At 36.8% G+C, this 17004-nt stretch overlaps 1 protein-coding gene across 3 annotated transcripts; it reads right to left on the bottom strand.

The window, feature by feature from the left end:
- Positions 1 to 733: 733 nt before the first annotated feature.
- Positions 734 to 16226, bottom strand: LOC117417936 (mitotic checkpoint protein BUB3). 3 transcript variants are annotated; one of them, XR_004546770.3, is made up of 9 exons: positions 16061 to 16226; positions 14925 to 15119; positions 14351 to 14420; positions 13642 to 13793; positions 10436 to 10594; positions 8890 to 9067; positions 8346 to 8562; positions 6390 to 6473; positions 734 to 1152 (listed from the first exon to the last, which is right to left on the bottom strand). XR_004546770.3 is itself a non-coding variant. In XM_034030355.3 (8 exons), the coding sequence occupies exons 2-8, from the start codon at positions 15117 to 15119 to the stop codon at positions 1143 to 1145; spliced, it is 981 nt and encodes a 326-aa protein (XP_033886246.3). In that variant the 5' UTR covers positions 16061 to 16225; the 3' UTR covers positions 734 to 1142. The 3 variants fall into 3 exon arrangements, 2 of the variants coding, with proteins under 2 accessions (XP_033886246.3, XP_033886248.3); XM_034030355.3 differs by lacking the exon at positions 6390 to 6473 and having other exon boundaries at positions 16061 to 16225; XM_034030357.3 differs by lacking the exons at positions 734 to 1152; positions 6390 to 6473 and having other exon boundaries at positions 8342 to 8562.
- Positions 16227 to 17004: the final 778 nt, after the last annotated feature.

The raw sequence follows: 17004 nt of genomic DNA, 5'->3' as shown, positions 1-17004 counted from the left end.
TTAAACGGACTACCTCTTGCATTGGTTAAGTCTTCATGGGTGTAATACATAGCTTAGTAAGCAAATTGAGTGTTACACCAATAAAACTTCATAGGAAGCTCCCACTCAAGATATTTTCTAAAGTGCTTTTATAGTATGTACTGTGATCACATGCTTTATTTTTTTACATTAGAAGTACCATCACCTCAATTTAAAAAAAAAAAAAAAAAAAAAAAAATCCTCGATTCACCCAGTTATGAATTTATATACAGTATTTGTCCATCTAGGTACAATCCAGGCACAAAATGGATCGTACATTTAAGTCATGGCTCATACCACTTTATCAAATCATGTAGATCACAGGTGTCTAGCAAATGGTTTTTGAGCCACATAGGGTTCTTTCAAAGTATCCTATTTAGCATTTTGAATAGGTTTGTAGACTGTAGGACACTGGTGTTTTGTTTTAAACATGCAATTACCAAAGCAGTGTTTTAGTGCAGTTGCTATTATTTAGTTCTTACAGACCTATTTGTATGTGTCTAACAACTTCCTGGTAATTGGAAGAGCTCTTCAACAGACAAATCTAGTGCAGTATGCTCATCAAATGTCTGGTGTTGCATATTATTCTTGGTAGTGGTGTCTGTTACAGCTAGGGCTTCTGATTTTCAGGGCCCTATTTAGCACCGTTCACAAACCCCTAAGGCAATCGCTAAACACTTTTGTGGACAGTTAGCGCACCAGAATCAGACGCAAGTGTGGGCAAACAGACTTTATGATCATAGAAAAACACACCACAGGAAATCTCTACATCAAATTTATTTATTTTTTATTTTTTTTTTTTTTTAACTTATACAGAGAAGAATTCCAGAGTTAAATCTTGCTGTTGTCAATAGACAAAACACTGATAAAAAAATCTACAAAAGATCTATACAGAATATCATTTTTACCCCAGTTTAAGGAAGTCAGTTTACTACAATTGGACACAAATTTATTAGGGAAGGAAATAGGAAACACACATAATATACAAAAAGACAGAATGAATAGGAAAAGGAAGAGGGCGATTTTATCGACCTTTGTATCTGTGGTTCAGGACTGGATGCCAGCAGACACTTCCACAACCAAGGGAGACTTCAGGGTGTTAAAAAAAACTGAGTTTGAGGAATTTACGTTGACCTGTGGAAGAAACAAAAACAGTAATGAAACCTGAAGTACTGATGGACATTAACAGCTGTAGTGAACAGGCATGTTACATACCTGCCTTAACAGTACTCTGTCTATGCATGGATTTAAAAAAAAAAAAAAATAATCCACAACTCTCTATTTTGAAAGTCTCCCATTTTAAATGGCTGCAACACATTCATAACCAAAACAGCCTCAATGTTACAGGAACAATACAAACACTAGATGCAGGTTATTAGCAACCCTGATAAAGACAACCTTCGGTTATTAACATTTTCCCAGGAACTAATCCTCGTCCCATAGACTTTAATGTTAATGGAATTCTGATATTAGCAACTGCATGCCGCTTATTGACAACTTTATTACTAGTTGCCAGTGCTACATAGCACACTGGCATGATTTATGCACATACTTCATGCAGCTTTTATAACACACTGACTTCGCAACTGCGTATTTCTGGCAGAATCGTGGCTTTGAAACTGGCTACGAAGCTGCACACAAAATTGAGATGGATTTACAGTGGGAGGTGGTACAATGTAAAAAGCAGACAACATTGGACCATTTGATTTTAAAATTGTGTTCTTTAGAATTGATTGCAAGTACAACACTGTTTGCTTTACTCATTGTAAAGACAATTGTAGTACATCGTTGTGTACTATTTTTTTGTTTTACACACGCGTGAAGTAAACAGTTCTATGTTTGGGTATTTTGTGTTTCTCGTAAAATTTAACATTGACATTTAAAACACATGTATTTCAGTGCCATATTGGTACAACTACAGTATATAAATACACTTGAAAACAGGGACTTTTCGCTTATTGGCAACTTTCGGTTAATGACAACTTTTTGCTGGGAACTGAGTGGTTGTTAATAAGCGGCATCTACTGTATTATATATGTTAGTGCTGGGACGAACACAGGATTTTTACGTTTGAATATTTGTTCATAATTTAAATATTCATTTGTTTTTAAAAAGTAATACAAGCCATTATATTGCTCAGAACGCAGGCAGAGACCGCATAGTATCAGGGGCAGGGGGAGGGCATGGCCCATGTGTGCGCCTTTGTTTTACAGCAAGACATTACAGTAACACGTCAAAGTAGAAAAATAACACAGGAGTAAAAAAATACGTCGTCTAGGCCTTACAGTGACAACTACAAAACAATGGATGCCAAACAGCAGTTCAAGTTAAACGTTGTTTTTTATATTCCCGAAATAAATAGTATATAAAAGTTGACACCGCATTTCAGAGGTCATGTTTAATTCTGTGTTATATACGCACAACATTAATAAAAACGCAAAAAAATAAGTGTTTCAAAAACAGAGATGTAAGCCAACAGATCCCCTTTTCATCCCTATTCGATAATTGTGTTTATATGACGTAGTTCTATACAATGCAACGTGTAAAAATGGTTCCACTGCTCTCTGCATCCTCGTTATTTATTTATTTTATATATATATATATTATATATATATATATAAAAAAAAGCAGAAGTCTCAGGATCCCATGTAGCACTGCGCACGTCCCTGGTATTCGAGTGGCTTAGTAATCTGTATCAGAGCATCTTACCTGTTGACACTCAGCCAAGAATTTGGACAAGTAAAACACATGCTCAAAAATCACGTTTTTAAGACCATGGATGAGGCCTGCAGGGTTTATTGAGAATTATTCCGACATCTTTCCTGCTTTCGCACAAACTTGCAGCAATTGCAATTACGATACCTTGAGGGGGGTTTTAGATATCAGAACCGAGTGCAGACCAGTAAACACTCTCGTTTACGGGAGGATCATCTACAACATGATAATTTCAATGGAAGCTCCTGAGAATTAAGACTTTGATTTGGAAAGAGCACAAGTATTTTTTTTGACTTGGGTGCTAAAAGGAAATTAAATAACTTCTAAAAAACAGCAAAACTGTAAATAGTTCTGATGTTGACAGCTACCCGCACAGACATTGGTACATGTTCTACAACACTGATTTTTACGTAGTGAACGGGGGATTTTCAAAAGAAAGCATTTCATGGTAAGCTTGTCTTTATATCTATCTCTATTACCATTATTTGTACAGTGTACTGTTGTACATGTTAACTTCGTTAATCTGAAATAGTTACATTGGAAAATAATATAACTATGTTGATGCAATATGCAGATGTTATGGTTGAAAATGCAGATTTTGAGATTGCATGCTTTTTTACAAATGCACATTTTTAAAAGGCAGCACGACCTCCGACGCATTTTATTTATTTATTTATTTTAACTCCTTGCCGTTTACTCACAGTAAACAGAGGCCATAGAAATGTTTTCATAAAGTAACAACATGAGGTTTACTTGTGCCTTACTGTAGCTGAAAGAAACCAAACAAAAACTGAAATTTAACTTTAAACACTTCAAAACAAAAACATGGAAATAGCGCTGTAAAATGAAGGGGAAAAAAAGACTCACTGTTTTGGTTCTCATTTATTACATTCCACACAGTCGCAAAAAAAATATGGGGCAGCAGTGTGGAGTAGTGGTTAGGGCTCTGGGCTCTTGGCCGGAGGGTCGTGGGTTCAATCCCTGGTAGGGGACACTGCTGCTGTACCCTTGAGCAAGGTACTTTACCTAGATTGCTCCAGTAAAAACCCAACTGTATAAATGGGTAATTGTATGTAAACAATAATGTGGCATCTTGTAACAATTGTAAGTCGCCCTGGATAAGGGCGTCTGCTAAGAAATAAATAATATATATATTATATACAATCTATATAAAAATCACTACACAACATTCACAGCAAGTTGGGCACTGTTTAAACAAGGCATTTCAGAATGGCATGCTTGCCTTTTTTCTGTCATGAGATTCTCATTCTCGCTAAAGCAAACGCTTTTTTGACCCAGATAGCTTTTCGTAGAGGGCACATGCTTGCACGCGCATAATCTGGTTTGTTTACTTTTTGCTGTCTAAAACTTAAAATAGAGGCTCAAGAGCTGCTGTGTTGATCCTGTGTTTTTTATATATATATATATATATATATATATATATATATATATATATATATATATATATATACACACACACACACACACACACACATAAACACAGACGTGCTCAAATTTGTTGGTACCCCTCCACAAAAAAGGAAGAATGCACAATTTTCTCTGAAATAACTTGAAACTGACAAAAGTAATTGGCATCCACCATTGTTCATTCCATATTTAATAGAAATCAGACTTTGCTTTTGATTTTTTATTCAACATAATATTGTAAATAAGAAAGCAAATGAAAATGGCATGGACAAAAATGATGGGACCGCTAACCTAATATTTTGTTGCACAACCTTTAGAGGCAATCACTGCAATCAAACGTTTTCTGTAGCTCTCAATGAGACTTCTGCACCTGTTAACAGGTAGTTTGGCCCACTCTTCCTGAGCAAATTGCTCCAGCTGTCTCAGGTTTGATGGGTGCCTTCTCCAGACTGCAAGTTTCAGCTCTTTCCATAGATGTTCGATAGGATTCAGATCAGGACTCATAGAAGGCCACTTCAGAATAGTCCAATGTTTTGTTCTTATCCATTCTTGGGTGCTTTTAGCTGTGTGTTTTGGGTCATTATCCTGTTGGAGGACCCATGACCTGCGACTGAGACAGAGCTTTCTGACACTGGGCAGTACGTTTCGCTCCAGAATGCCTTGATAGTCTTGAGATTTCATTGTGCCCTGCACAGATTCAAGGCACCCTGTGCCAGGAGCAGCAAAGCAGCCCCAAAACATAACCGAGCCTCCTCCATGTTTCACTGTAGGTATGGTGTTCTTTTCTTTGAAAGCTTCATTTTTTCGTCTGTGAACATAGAGCTGATGTGACTTGCCAAAAAGCTCCAGTTTTGACTCATCTGTCCAAAGGACATTCTCCCTGAAGGATTGTGGCTTGTCAATATGCATTTTAGCAAATTCCAGTCTGGCTTTTTTATGTTTTTCTTTCAAAAGTGGAGTCTTCCTGGGTCTTCTTCCATGGAGCCCACTTTCGCTCAAAAAGCGACGGATGGTGCGATCAGAAACTGACGTACCTTCACCTTGGAGTTCAGCTTGTATCTCTTTGGCAGTTATCCTTGGTTCTTTTTCTACCATTCGCACTATCCTTCTGTTCACTCTGGGGTCGATTTTCCTCTTGCGGCCATGCCCAGGGAGGTTGGCTACAGTTCCATGGACCTTAAACTTCTTAATAATATTTGCAACTGTTGTCACAGGAACATCAAGCTGCTTGGAGATGGTCTTATAGCCTTTACCTTTACCATGCTTGTCTATTATTTTCTTTCTGATCTCCTCAGACAACTCTCTCCTTTGCTTTCTCTGGTCCATGTTCAGTGTGGTGCACACAATGATACCAAACAGCACAGTGACTACTTTTCTCCATTTAAATAGGCTGAATGACTGATTACAAGATTGGAGACATGTGTGATACTAATTAAAGAAACTAATTAGTTTGAAATCTCTATAATCCAATTATTTATTATCTTTTCTAAGGGGTACCAACAAATGTGTCCAGGCCATTTTAGAATATCTTTGTAGAATAAGCAATAATTCATCTCTTTTCACAGCTTCTTTGCTTTATTCTATGACATACCAAAGGCATGCAAGTATACATGATAAAATAGCTTTTAATGTCATCACTTTTCAGGAGGAATGAAGCATTATTTCAATGAGCTGTAAGGGTACCAACAAATTTGAGCACGTCTGTATATATATTAAATCTCACATCACACAGAGCTCTTTTCCATTTGCCATATTTGAAACTGTAGCGCAACTTTTGGCAAGGTGGCAAACAAGTTCAAGGTATTTTTGTAATTTCTAGCGAATACGAACATCTGAAATTTGTTTCCGAATACATGTCAAAAAATAGTCGGATATCTGTCCCAGCACTAATCTTTTTAAAAATGTCTAAATAAGTATTTATTTTTTTTATATATAAAGGCAACAATAAAAGAATGGCAAGCAATCAGTTTACCTTCATAATGTTAAACATGAAGACAAAAAGGAAAAGAAAAAAAAAAATGTCTCTGCATTGGTATGCGTTAATCTTTCTGTGGTAGCCAGTCCTCACTTTTGTTTGAAATAAATATACATATTACATACATACATATATATATATATATATGTGTATGTATATATACATACATACATACATACATACATATATACATATATATAAAACACACACACACACACATTACAAGTGTGAAAAATGGAGCTCTGAAGATTACATTTGTAGATCTTCCATCTTGGGCTTCGTGCACCTTGGGGTATGCTGTGCTATGCAGAGATGCTCGCTTGCCATGGACCTTCAGCTGCCGAATGAAGATATACAAAATTGGGATGGTGGATGATAGAGGTGCTAGACACAAATCCCAACAATGCATAACTTTCCTACCACAATTCAGACTGTGTAATGAAGCAACACAGTTTTAGATTAATAAATAAATAAATATATAAAATGTATTGCCCCATTTATGTTTACAATAACCAGTACGGTTTTATTGTAATTACTCATACTATTTAGAAAAAAAAAAAAAAAAAAAAAAACGCAGGCAATATAGGTCAAACTGTGCTTAGTAACAGAAGCACTTTGATATATTTTGTGTAACAGGCTAGGTTGGATTTTATTTATATATATATATATATATATATATATATTTTTTTTTTTAAACTCGACAGGGGATGCTGCCTCCACATTAACACACAAGAACGCAAGACCCAAAAAACAAATACCACATAACGTTGTGCAAAATACTAAAATAAAAAATGCAGACTGAAGCTATAGTTAAGTCACTATGCAAAGATTTGAAATAAGCTGAGACAATACAAATCTGATTTTGTGTGTATGTATACCAGAATGATAATAAAATAAAGAAACAAGCAATTTGACCATTATAGTCAATAAATTAAGACCTCATAGGTTACAAATGACAAGGCACTATCAAAACCTTGTTATTGTTCCTCAAATTCACTTAAAGATAGAAACGGGTCCAAATATTTGCCTGTTTTAATGCATTCCAATTGCTTTAAAATTATTTTCTAAACAAGCATCTTTGCTGTTGTTTCTTAGCATATTACCTACTCTGCATTTCCCCCTCTGGGATCAATTGTTTGCTAAAAGATGACTTCTGAAGTAAATGAAACAAATGTCAGATTTACTATTGTTGGATTTATTTTCATTAGTAAATCAAACTCAAACTCTGCATCTCCCAAGAGCCAGACCCTAACCTCTCTATGCTGCAACAGTCCAGGGAACAAACCATCTGCTAAACACAAAGCAGGGCCAACTGGAAATCTAAGTTTAATTGCAGATTAACCTCGTCAGGAGGTAGACCTCACTTTCTGGGAAATTAGAAAATAGTATGCTGTATTGGGAAAACAATCAGCCTCTGAAGGACTGTTCTATATGAACTCTGTACATTTTGCCAGAATCACCGGTTACTAAATTTAATTGATGGCAAATTCTCCCAAAAATATTTTCACACATAAAAGAGGTTTGCTTATGGTTGTGTTAAATAAGCATTGTCTTTTATATACAATGTGTAATAGTAAGAGATTTATAAAAATGTACTTGTATAGCTGTTTATTTACCAAGCCAAACCAAACCAAACAAGACAGGTTACAACTAACAGTGCAAGGTTCAAATATGCAAAATTATAGGGGTTGTACAGTAAACCTAAAAAATAATTAACTTCAAAATACATAAATCAAACTTGAAAGAAACCGAGACAAGTACATTGATGGTGGCACTAGGCGAAATGTTTGTTTACTTGGTTCTTTTAAGTTGCATCTTAGTATTGTAAACCTAAACTGTAATGGAGGTTTATGTTAATGCTCCTTGAAGCTCTTGGCGTTAGTGCAAATTTGATATGCTTCCAAATAGAGGCGTAGTAAAAAATAAATTAGACAACAGATTTGAAGGGGCAATGTTTTCCAAAACTGCCAAGGAATGAAAGATCGACATCCTGCATTGAATAAGAAAAGAAAAAAATAGGCGCGTTATCTGCTGGACGTCTATCAACTAGCGGATATTGAAACCTTGGAAGAACAAGATAAAAATCGAAACTGACTGAACTGGCAGCTGCACTTACCCATATCAATAATTCCATTCATGAAATTGTGAAAAATTAATAAACAGATAACTTGGAATAGGATTAAAAAAATTGCAGGTGAAGGAAACTCACTTGGGCTTTGTTTCAGCATCTGTCACTTGGCGAATGTAGATTGCATCTTCAGGATGTTCAATGTCACCCAGTTCGTGCATGTAGGACGCTGCTATAGCAAGAGTGGAGCCGTCATTACTGAATGCAAGGGAAGCGATGCTGGTTGGGTAGCGGTGGAACTGGCAAAGACGCTTCTTGTTGAAGGGGTCCCAGATATTCACAAATCCATCAGAGCCGCCTTAACAAAAAACAGAAACCACACAGGATTAGGGGGGGGGGGGGGGGGGGAGTAGCAGCCACACACTGAAAGCTTAACTGTGGCATAGAACAACCATAGGCAACAGCTTTGATCGCTTTCAAAACATTTCTCTAGTATATGGAAGGAAACCAGAACAGATATCAGCCAGCTTACCATTAGACCATGGAAATACAATTGATTTCAAAAAAAGCATTTAACCCTAGAATAAGGCATCAACAGATGCCACATTAAGAGATTACAGTATTAGATAACTTGCACCACAAGCCTGGTAAAAGAGGTGTTTAAATACAAAAGCATGGCTCTTACCTGTAGCAAAGGTGTTGTGCACACTGTGGAATGAGATCGCGTTGACTGGGTAAACTTGCTCAATGCCATTTTCCTTTAACCTGTGGCATTTAAAAGCATATTTCTTCTTTTGTACTTCTGGGCTGGGGTCCAAATACTCAACTGCAACCCGACCTTCAATTGAGCTAAGTACGTAGCCCTACAACCAAGAAACAACACTTCAGCATGGGATTGTATCAGACCGCAAATATGAGAGCATCTGAAGAGAGCTGGGCTACAAATAGCCTGAACAGCAGTACATGGATGCAGCACCAGGTTTTTTTTTTCTCTCATGCAACTCAGTTGAACTGGTCAGGTCAGCCAGTTAGAGGTGTCAAACATTAGTGATTTTTGAAAACACCGTATCTTTTTTGAAAAAACATCTCTGTGTCTTAAGGTTAAACAGTGATTAAGCAAAGTACACTTCTAAAACAGTCCTGCAGCTATTCTATAGCTGCCAGACTTTTGTTAAGACTTTCCTGTTAGAGCTACATCATCCTGCCTGGTTAGAACTCCCAAGAAGTGGTTAAAATGATTAGGGCTCCCATTCCAACTTAGAGATATTAAAACCTCAATTATACCTAGAATATTGAGCCCAAAACACTATGCAGTTTATTTAAATTATATAATAATAATAATAAGACCAGTTATTGTCACTCTTTCTGCTATGGGTAGCATCAAAGATGACTTGTCAGAAGCTAGCTGTTATTGGGAGCACATCTCAAACTATTGGTCCATCCAAAACATCAATAAACCCAGAGCTTGTCAAATTTTAACATGACACACTAGGAAAAAAAAAAGTTATTGAATCAGATTAACCCTTTGCGGTCCATTGTCGGACTGGGTCCGACATTGCAATTATTCCTCACAGGTCCTTTGTCGGACTGGGTCCGACATCATTATAGCAACGCAATAAACGGGTGTTTAGTCGTTTTTTCTCCGGAAAAAGCCGAGAAAACCATTCAATTGCCGAGTGGTAGCGACAGGAGCCGAGACAAGTCGGGAAAAAAAAAAAAAAAAGGCGTATTTCATGAATAGTCATACATGGTATCAGGTATCAGATAATGGGCGTCCATAATAAACAAGCTGGCTAAGTGCGTCAGCGCACTGAGACTATCATGGACATTTGCAGAGCTTTTTTCAGATGTTATAGTAATAAAATAATGACTTGGATCGCATTATTGAGGAGTTTGGTGATAAAACGAGTGATCTGGAGATGATCGATCGGTATGTACGACTATTATTATTATTATTATTTATTTCTTACACAGCTGAATGCTATAGCAAACAAAAGGCTGGGGAGGGGCTGGAGATGCCTAGTGTGTGCTTTGTTGATATGCAGGGCCATTTAAACCCGTTTGACTGTGAAAAAAAATACTTTCAAACAGCGCGTATAAAATTAACTGCGCGTGTGAAAATTAATTAGACCTGGCGTGCCTGACGCGCGATTAATAAATGGACCGCAAAGGGTTAAATTGTTATTTTTCTGATGGAAACATGTAATTAGTATGTTCAACTTCACTGGTACCTGTTTGTTTGGAAATGCTCTGATGCAGCGGGTCTGATATTTGAGACTGGACTCCCTCCTCTGCTGAACATAGCCCATATTCCTCAAGTCCCACACAAGGACTCTCCGGCCAGCTGTACCAACGATCAGTCGATCTCCTGCCACCGACAGCGTGTAAACCTGGGGAAGTAGTAACACCACCACAATCAAGAACAAAAAAACCATTACACACACAAAAAAATTCATAATATTATACTTTTTGTAAATGAACAAATATTTAAATGGAGTGAATATCCGGACATGAAAAAAAATATATATATATATATTTTTTTTCATGTCCGGATATTCACTCAATTTAAACATTTGTTCATTTACAAAAAGTAACACAAGCCATTACATTGCTCAGAATACATAAAGAAATAAATAAATCCACACAGATTAACACTGAATAAACAAGGAAGCTGAGTTGCAATTGTATGGTTTGTTGCATGTTCAGTGGACAGAAACCCATAAAACTTGGGGTGGAGGTTTTAGTGAGAAACTTTTTGCCTATTGAAATATTGGTACAATTATACTAGTAAAAACATAGTACTCTGCAATCCAAAGAGTTTAAGGAATCAGGAAAGACCAGTGAAACATTCCAATCTTTTTATGAAAGTAGCTGCGCATCAAAAGCCTTAGGTCACAGTAAAACAAGATCCCCCTGCAAGTGTACATGCTGACCACAACCGTACGTCTTTGATCGCTTGGAATGAACAAAGTGCTTGAAAATGTTTATAAATCACTTCAGTGAACAACTTCTACATTTGACAGTAGATTAAGAATACTTACCATTAGTACTCACTACCACCACCTTGGAAGAGGGAAAAAGCTATGAAGATATGAAAACCTTCCACACAGTATAGTACAAAAAGGAATTACTATAGCATTGTGTGACGGATAGGAAAGGATAAGGCTTCTTTTATACAATGAAATAAGTTATACAAGAGCCAAACAGTGAGATTAAGCCATTTCTATTCCTACTCTTATGCGTCTACAAATCATTCCTCGGTCGCACCATACTTGCCTTTCACATCACCCTGCTCAAATCTTAAGTGCAGCACATCATCTCAACAAATCTTCACTGTAATGCCAGCTGCTGTCTTCTTTAGTTTAACCACTTCAAATCATTTCAATTGCCCCAGCTATTAAAAATTGTAATTCATAGACACCATTTGGCAATACATAACACTAGCTATTCTTTATAAATATTGGTTGTCAGCCAGACTTCATACTAAATGCCCTTCTACCGTTATAAATCAAGCTGCAAAGCTGACAGGTCATGCAGATTCTTGCAAGTCAACGGCGTGCAAACATCCACCCAGTGAAGTATTACAAAAACTGATGACAATGAACCCTGCGGAACTAATAAACAGCTTCATTCACAGAGGCTGTCAGTTGCACTCCAATCTGTCACAAATTCATCCCTTTACCGCGCACATGCCAAACTCAGCTATAAATCACTGCCGCTATCTAATGCAATCCATTTATTCTCAACGCAGGGCTTTCGCTGAAACTGGGTCAAGAATAATCTGTCAAGCAACACAGCCATTCAGTGGTAATGTGCTGTGTAATGTGGTCATTTTCACTGTAAAAAGGGGGGGGTAAGGACAGAAGTAACGGATGTGTCTCAACAATTTACTGAGCATATAGATTAGGGGTTTCAAACAACAGATAGAATCATGCAAGTCTACAGTACAGATACTGCAGTCTAACTAAACAGAAAAGGGCTCTCCTGCAAGTTCAGGTGTTACAGCTGAAAGTGTGGATACTTTGAACATTTGGAATACAAAATATTTGTAATGCTTTACCTGTAACTCCACCTGAACAAGAACAGCAGTGCTTGATAAACATGGAAGAAAAACAATCTTGCTGTGTTGTATGTGTCAAGTATTTATCCACGTCAACTCCTGGTATTCTATCGCCACACTGATGCTCAGGGGTTGCCAAACAGCTGACACCTTTTAGCTGTCTTTACTTGCTAAACACTTTTCACCCCCCTGCCTCATTTTCATTGTGATCAGCACCAACAATACTATTCCACTGTAAAAGCATCTAGCAGTTCAAGATAAAACAATCCATTATAAAGTAATACTAGTTGCCAATATTTGACTGTGTGTTGCATACTGCTAACCTCACTAGCTTACCCTCCCACAGCAGTTCATTTACCAGACATTGTATAAAAGCTTAGAACGGACAGATTACCCAATTAGAGATGTGTACGGATTTACAAAAACACTAGGAGTACTGATAATTTAGAGTTGAAGGTTTTACATTTCTATTGACAGACAAATGCACTTCAGGTCTCGTAGATGAAATATTCTAGTGCAGGAGAATGGTTTGGCCAACAATGTAAATCTCCTTAAAACATTGGTGCCCTTTAAAATCTTGTTGGGCTTTGGTGGAGCAATACAAAAATGTAGTAGATACAGGGTTCTCCCCAGGAACTCTGTACAGCCCGGCGGCTAAACATTATAGCCGGAAGCACTTTTAACAGAAAAATAAACTTGCCTTACCCTAAATATATAATACGACAAAGAATATGAATAATGTGTTGTCTTTCGTTGACTATCTGGTTGCTCTTTATGTTCTACATTTTCTTTTTCATTGTTGTTTTTTATTATGGTAAATTACTGTTCTCATTTAGGCACTCTGCAATTTGACTAGGGAAAGATAACGTAGGTTTATTGAAATTCAAACAAAATAACACACAAATGTGTAACCTTTTCATTTGTTAATGCATGTCTGTTTTTTGCTGTTCCACATTTTTTGAATGCAATTGTTCATTTTAACCATTTTTTTACACAACAGTGCCCACACAAATTGGTCACCATCACAACTGTTGCAGGAAACCGGAGTGTAATAATCCAGCACCTCTGGACTTAAGCATTTGTAATTGTATATCAGCTGACAAGTGTTCTGCTGATATCCCATCATGCCTTTCTTCTTAAAGGCATACAGCCTCAATACATGAACCACCAACACCTCACAAGCACCTGGGTACATATTTTTACAATCACAACAATGCTTTTTTTTGGTGCATATGTATATCTTATGTACTATATCACCTTACAGTACAATAATACGACAAATGGACTGAATGATAATACCCGGAAATCTAATATTTTAAAGTAGCCGGCGCAAATATAGTATTAAGCCTGGGGAGAACCCTGAGATACAAAACCAACCTTTTCCGGCTGTGAGAAGGTTCCTGCATTACATGGAGTCCTGGGATCCCAAAGTCTGACCGATCTGTCCCAGCTACCGGTCACCATCACATTCACCTCGGGACAGTACTCCACACATCGGATTGGAGCATCGTGGGCACCCACTATCGTTTCTGCAGGTAAGTGAGTGAGAAAGAAAGAAAGAAAGAAAGAGTGAGAATTAACACCCTTGTTATTACATGATCTACATTATAGGTGGATTGTGTACTTAGCTTTAGTCTCCAAAAGGGGCATTTAAGGATTTAATTTCTTAAACCTTAGAAACCAAATCAGAAGACCTAATATTTGAAGCCCTACCAATACTGTGGAGGGTAGACAAAATGGTTAATTTGTATGCATGTCTTCATTGGTTTAATTCAGATTGAGGAGTATTAGTGCTGAACTGAGTAGATATTGCTGCATCTCAGTTTTTACCTGGTAAATAAATAGGATAGTAAGAAACAGATTGTGATAGTTGAAAGTTAAAATTATAGTAATAGAAAATAAAGTAGATAAGCCAGCATGTTCAAGAATACTACATTCTGTATTAATACATTTTGATACCAAATAAATTAACAAGTTGTTGCCACACTGCTTTGATAACATTGAAAATCACTGTATACAATATTGCAGAATAGTGTGTGTTGGGGACCAAATTGGGCAGGTTTTCTATTATGAGAAAACAGCTTACCTTGGTCTGTATTCAGATCGTGTGTTTTCAGCTGCAGGTCCAAGCCACCACTCCAAACATGTGTGGGGTCCTGGGAGGGGGAATAAAAAATAAATAAAAATAATTATATAAAACAATATATAGTTTGCTGAATGTAACACCCCTTCGATCAATCGGTCCTGGAGGTGTCTCAGGCAGAGACTGCCAATAGTGCCTGGTTTGCTAGAGTCTGTGATATGGTCTCAAGAGGGTAAAGGCATGAAACAAGGGTAGTGAATTAACAACCCCTAGAGGTGAAGGGTTGGACCAATTTGACTAAATAGGGGAGGGGGGGGGGGCTTTAGTGGCCTATCTACGCAACTATGGGACTGTATTTGCAAAGGTCACACAGCTTTGAGATGATGGGAATTTATGGGAACACTACAGGGGCATGACGAGGTTAACCTGGAGTGTTTGAGTCAAGATTTAGATTTTTTTGTTTGTTTTAAACTTGTAACCAACTGTTGGTGAACTGAACTAAAAGAAATATTGTCACAGTAGATCCACAAAACTCCCATCTGTTAATATGTTCAAAAAAATATATATAATCACTTACATAAAAGGCACAATCAAGAACGGGGGCAGAGTGCTGGTACTTCATCCTCATTGCGTTGCCACCAACATCAAACAAGCGGACAGTGGTATCCCAGGAAGAAACCAACAAGAACTGTGCAGTGCTTGGACTGAACTTGACAGCAGAGATACCATCTTCAGGGCCCTGGTTTAGCTTAAATTCATTTGAACCTGTCATCTGGGGTAGAAATCAATCCAGTATTAAACCAGAAATGCAAGAAAATTACTCGCATTTAATTTGGTTTAAAATGGCTTTCAAATCTGTTCAAACCCATTTAAAAAAACAAATAAGACATTAAAAACACACTGCCTCTTGCTACACAGATGTATTTTCTTATAAGACAATGCTCTGCCAATCCCTGAGACTGCCTTGGTAACAACTGTAGTACTAGTATGCTACACGTATACGATTTCATGATTCAGTGTGCCTCTCTATCACACAAACAAATTCTTAGTGGAGTTCATCATGGGTCTGTATAATGCTTTCACAGATTGTGCGTGTAATTTATTTAAATCTATATACACACACATACATATATATATATATATACACATATATATATATATACATACATATATATATATATATATATACACATACATACACACACACACACACACACACACACACACACGTACGTGGTAGTGATATGTTTTATCTGCACCAAATTACACAAGAAACAGAGGCATTTCCATTTTAATTTTAGGTCTTACGTTTTTTATCGCCACAATACTGATGTTTAAACAACATCATGATATTTGTTTTACATTTCGTACCAACTTTACTTGGTCAGAAAAAGCCATTCAAAATACCACCGAGGTATACGAAGATATTTCGTTCCCACCTACATACGTCATAATCTTCTTTCTATCTTAGTTTGTTTTAACCTTCTACAAATAAACACCAACGATTCGTCCACACAACAACAGAAATGCATTTCAACAGTGGCACAGAAAGAAATACCCGATGTAGACAAAAGGTTTTAAAAAAATAATAAAATAATACAATTAACAACACAGAAGGCCTGAAAACGCGTGACAAAATAATATAATTTAACAAAGACCGCATTATATTTACAAAAAAAAAACATTCACAGTATCGATATTTATTAAACTCACCTTTGTCTTGGTTATTTTAAAAATTAAATCACAGAAGTAGAAATATTTAACATATATATACACACACGCGTACAATATTTTCTTTCCCTTCCTTTTTCCTTGCTGACTAAACACCCCGCGCTATCCGTCTCGGCCCTTGTTTCCTTGCCTCAAAGAAACAAAACGTTCTCCTATTGGTCTATTTGAACTACAAAACATTCCCGCCTCCTTTCTTGTTGACGCACTTCCGTTGTCATGTAGGACATTGGTGTCATGTGATACAGGAATGGCATTTTCCCATTCTGTTCAGCACGGGTTAGTTTTAAAAGTTACTGCAGTCCAGGATAGTAATGTTGTGTATGGTGAAATCAGTTCAGTGTTTCGGTAAGAAAGAACTCGTTGGTAAGCTTTTTGTTTTTGCAATTTAAAATGCTCACCCGTATGAAACAGTTCCTGTTGAAAAAAAGGTGTTTTCGGCAAATAGTTTTGCCAAAAACATCAGCACAGGTCCATTATAAAGACGAAACATTTGAATAATTGTATCGGTATTTAAATAGTCATACAGCGTATCAGTACTAACGTTTTTTTTTCAACAGTAACTACACACAAAACAAAACATGTCTAGATGGAAAGACCACACTCCAAACCGTAGATTATTAATCAGTATACAAATAGTCTATGTATACCTATGCCCGTTTTTATATTTTAATAAAACACGTGAAAAATATTGAATTCGTTACCCATGACCTTGAGTAGCCTTTTTGTAAAGCTACTTTAGCCGATTCTGATTTTACTCTTCCAGCTCTAGCTGTATTATTGAATTGTGGTTTGTCACACTTGAACAAAAAATTATTGTATTTCTTGCTCTTATTGTATTACTTGTATTGTAACACTTGAATGTATTTTGTATTTGCTTGCGATTGTAAGTCGCCCTGGATAAGGGCGTCTGCTAAGAAATAAATAAT

The sequence above is a fragment of the Acipenser ruthenus genome, chromosome 13 (assembly GCF_902713425.1).
Source record: "Acipenser ruthenus chromosome 13, fAciRut3.2 maternal haplotype, whole genome shotgun sequence".
Lineage (NCBI taxonomy): Eukaryota > Metazoa > Chordata > Actinopteri > Acipenseriformes > Acipenseridae > Acipenser > Acipenser ruthenus.
The sequence above is the reverse complement of the archived record's forward strand: the minus strand, read 5'-3'. Positions and strand labels throughout refer to the sequence as shown.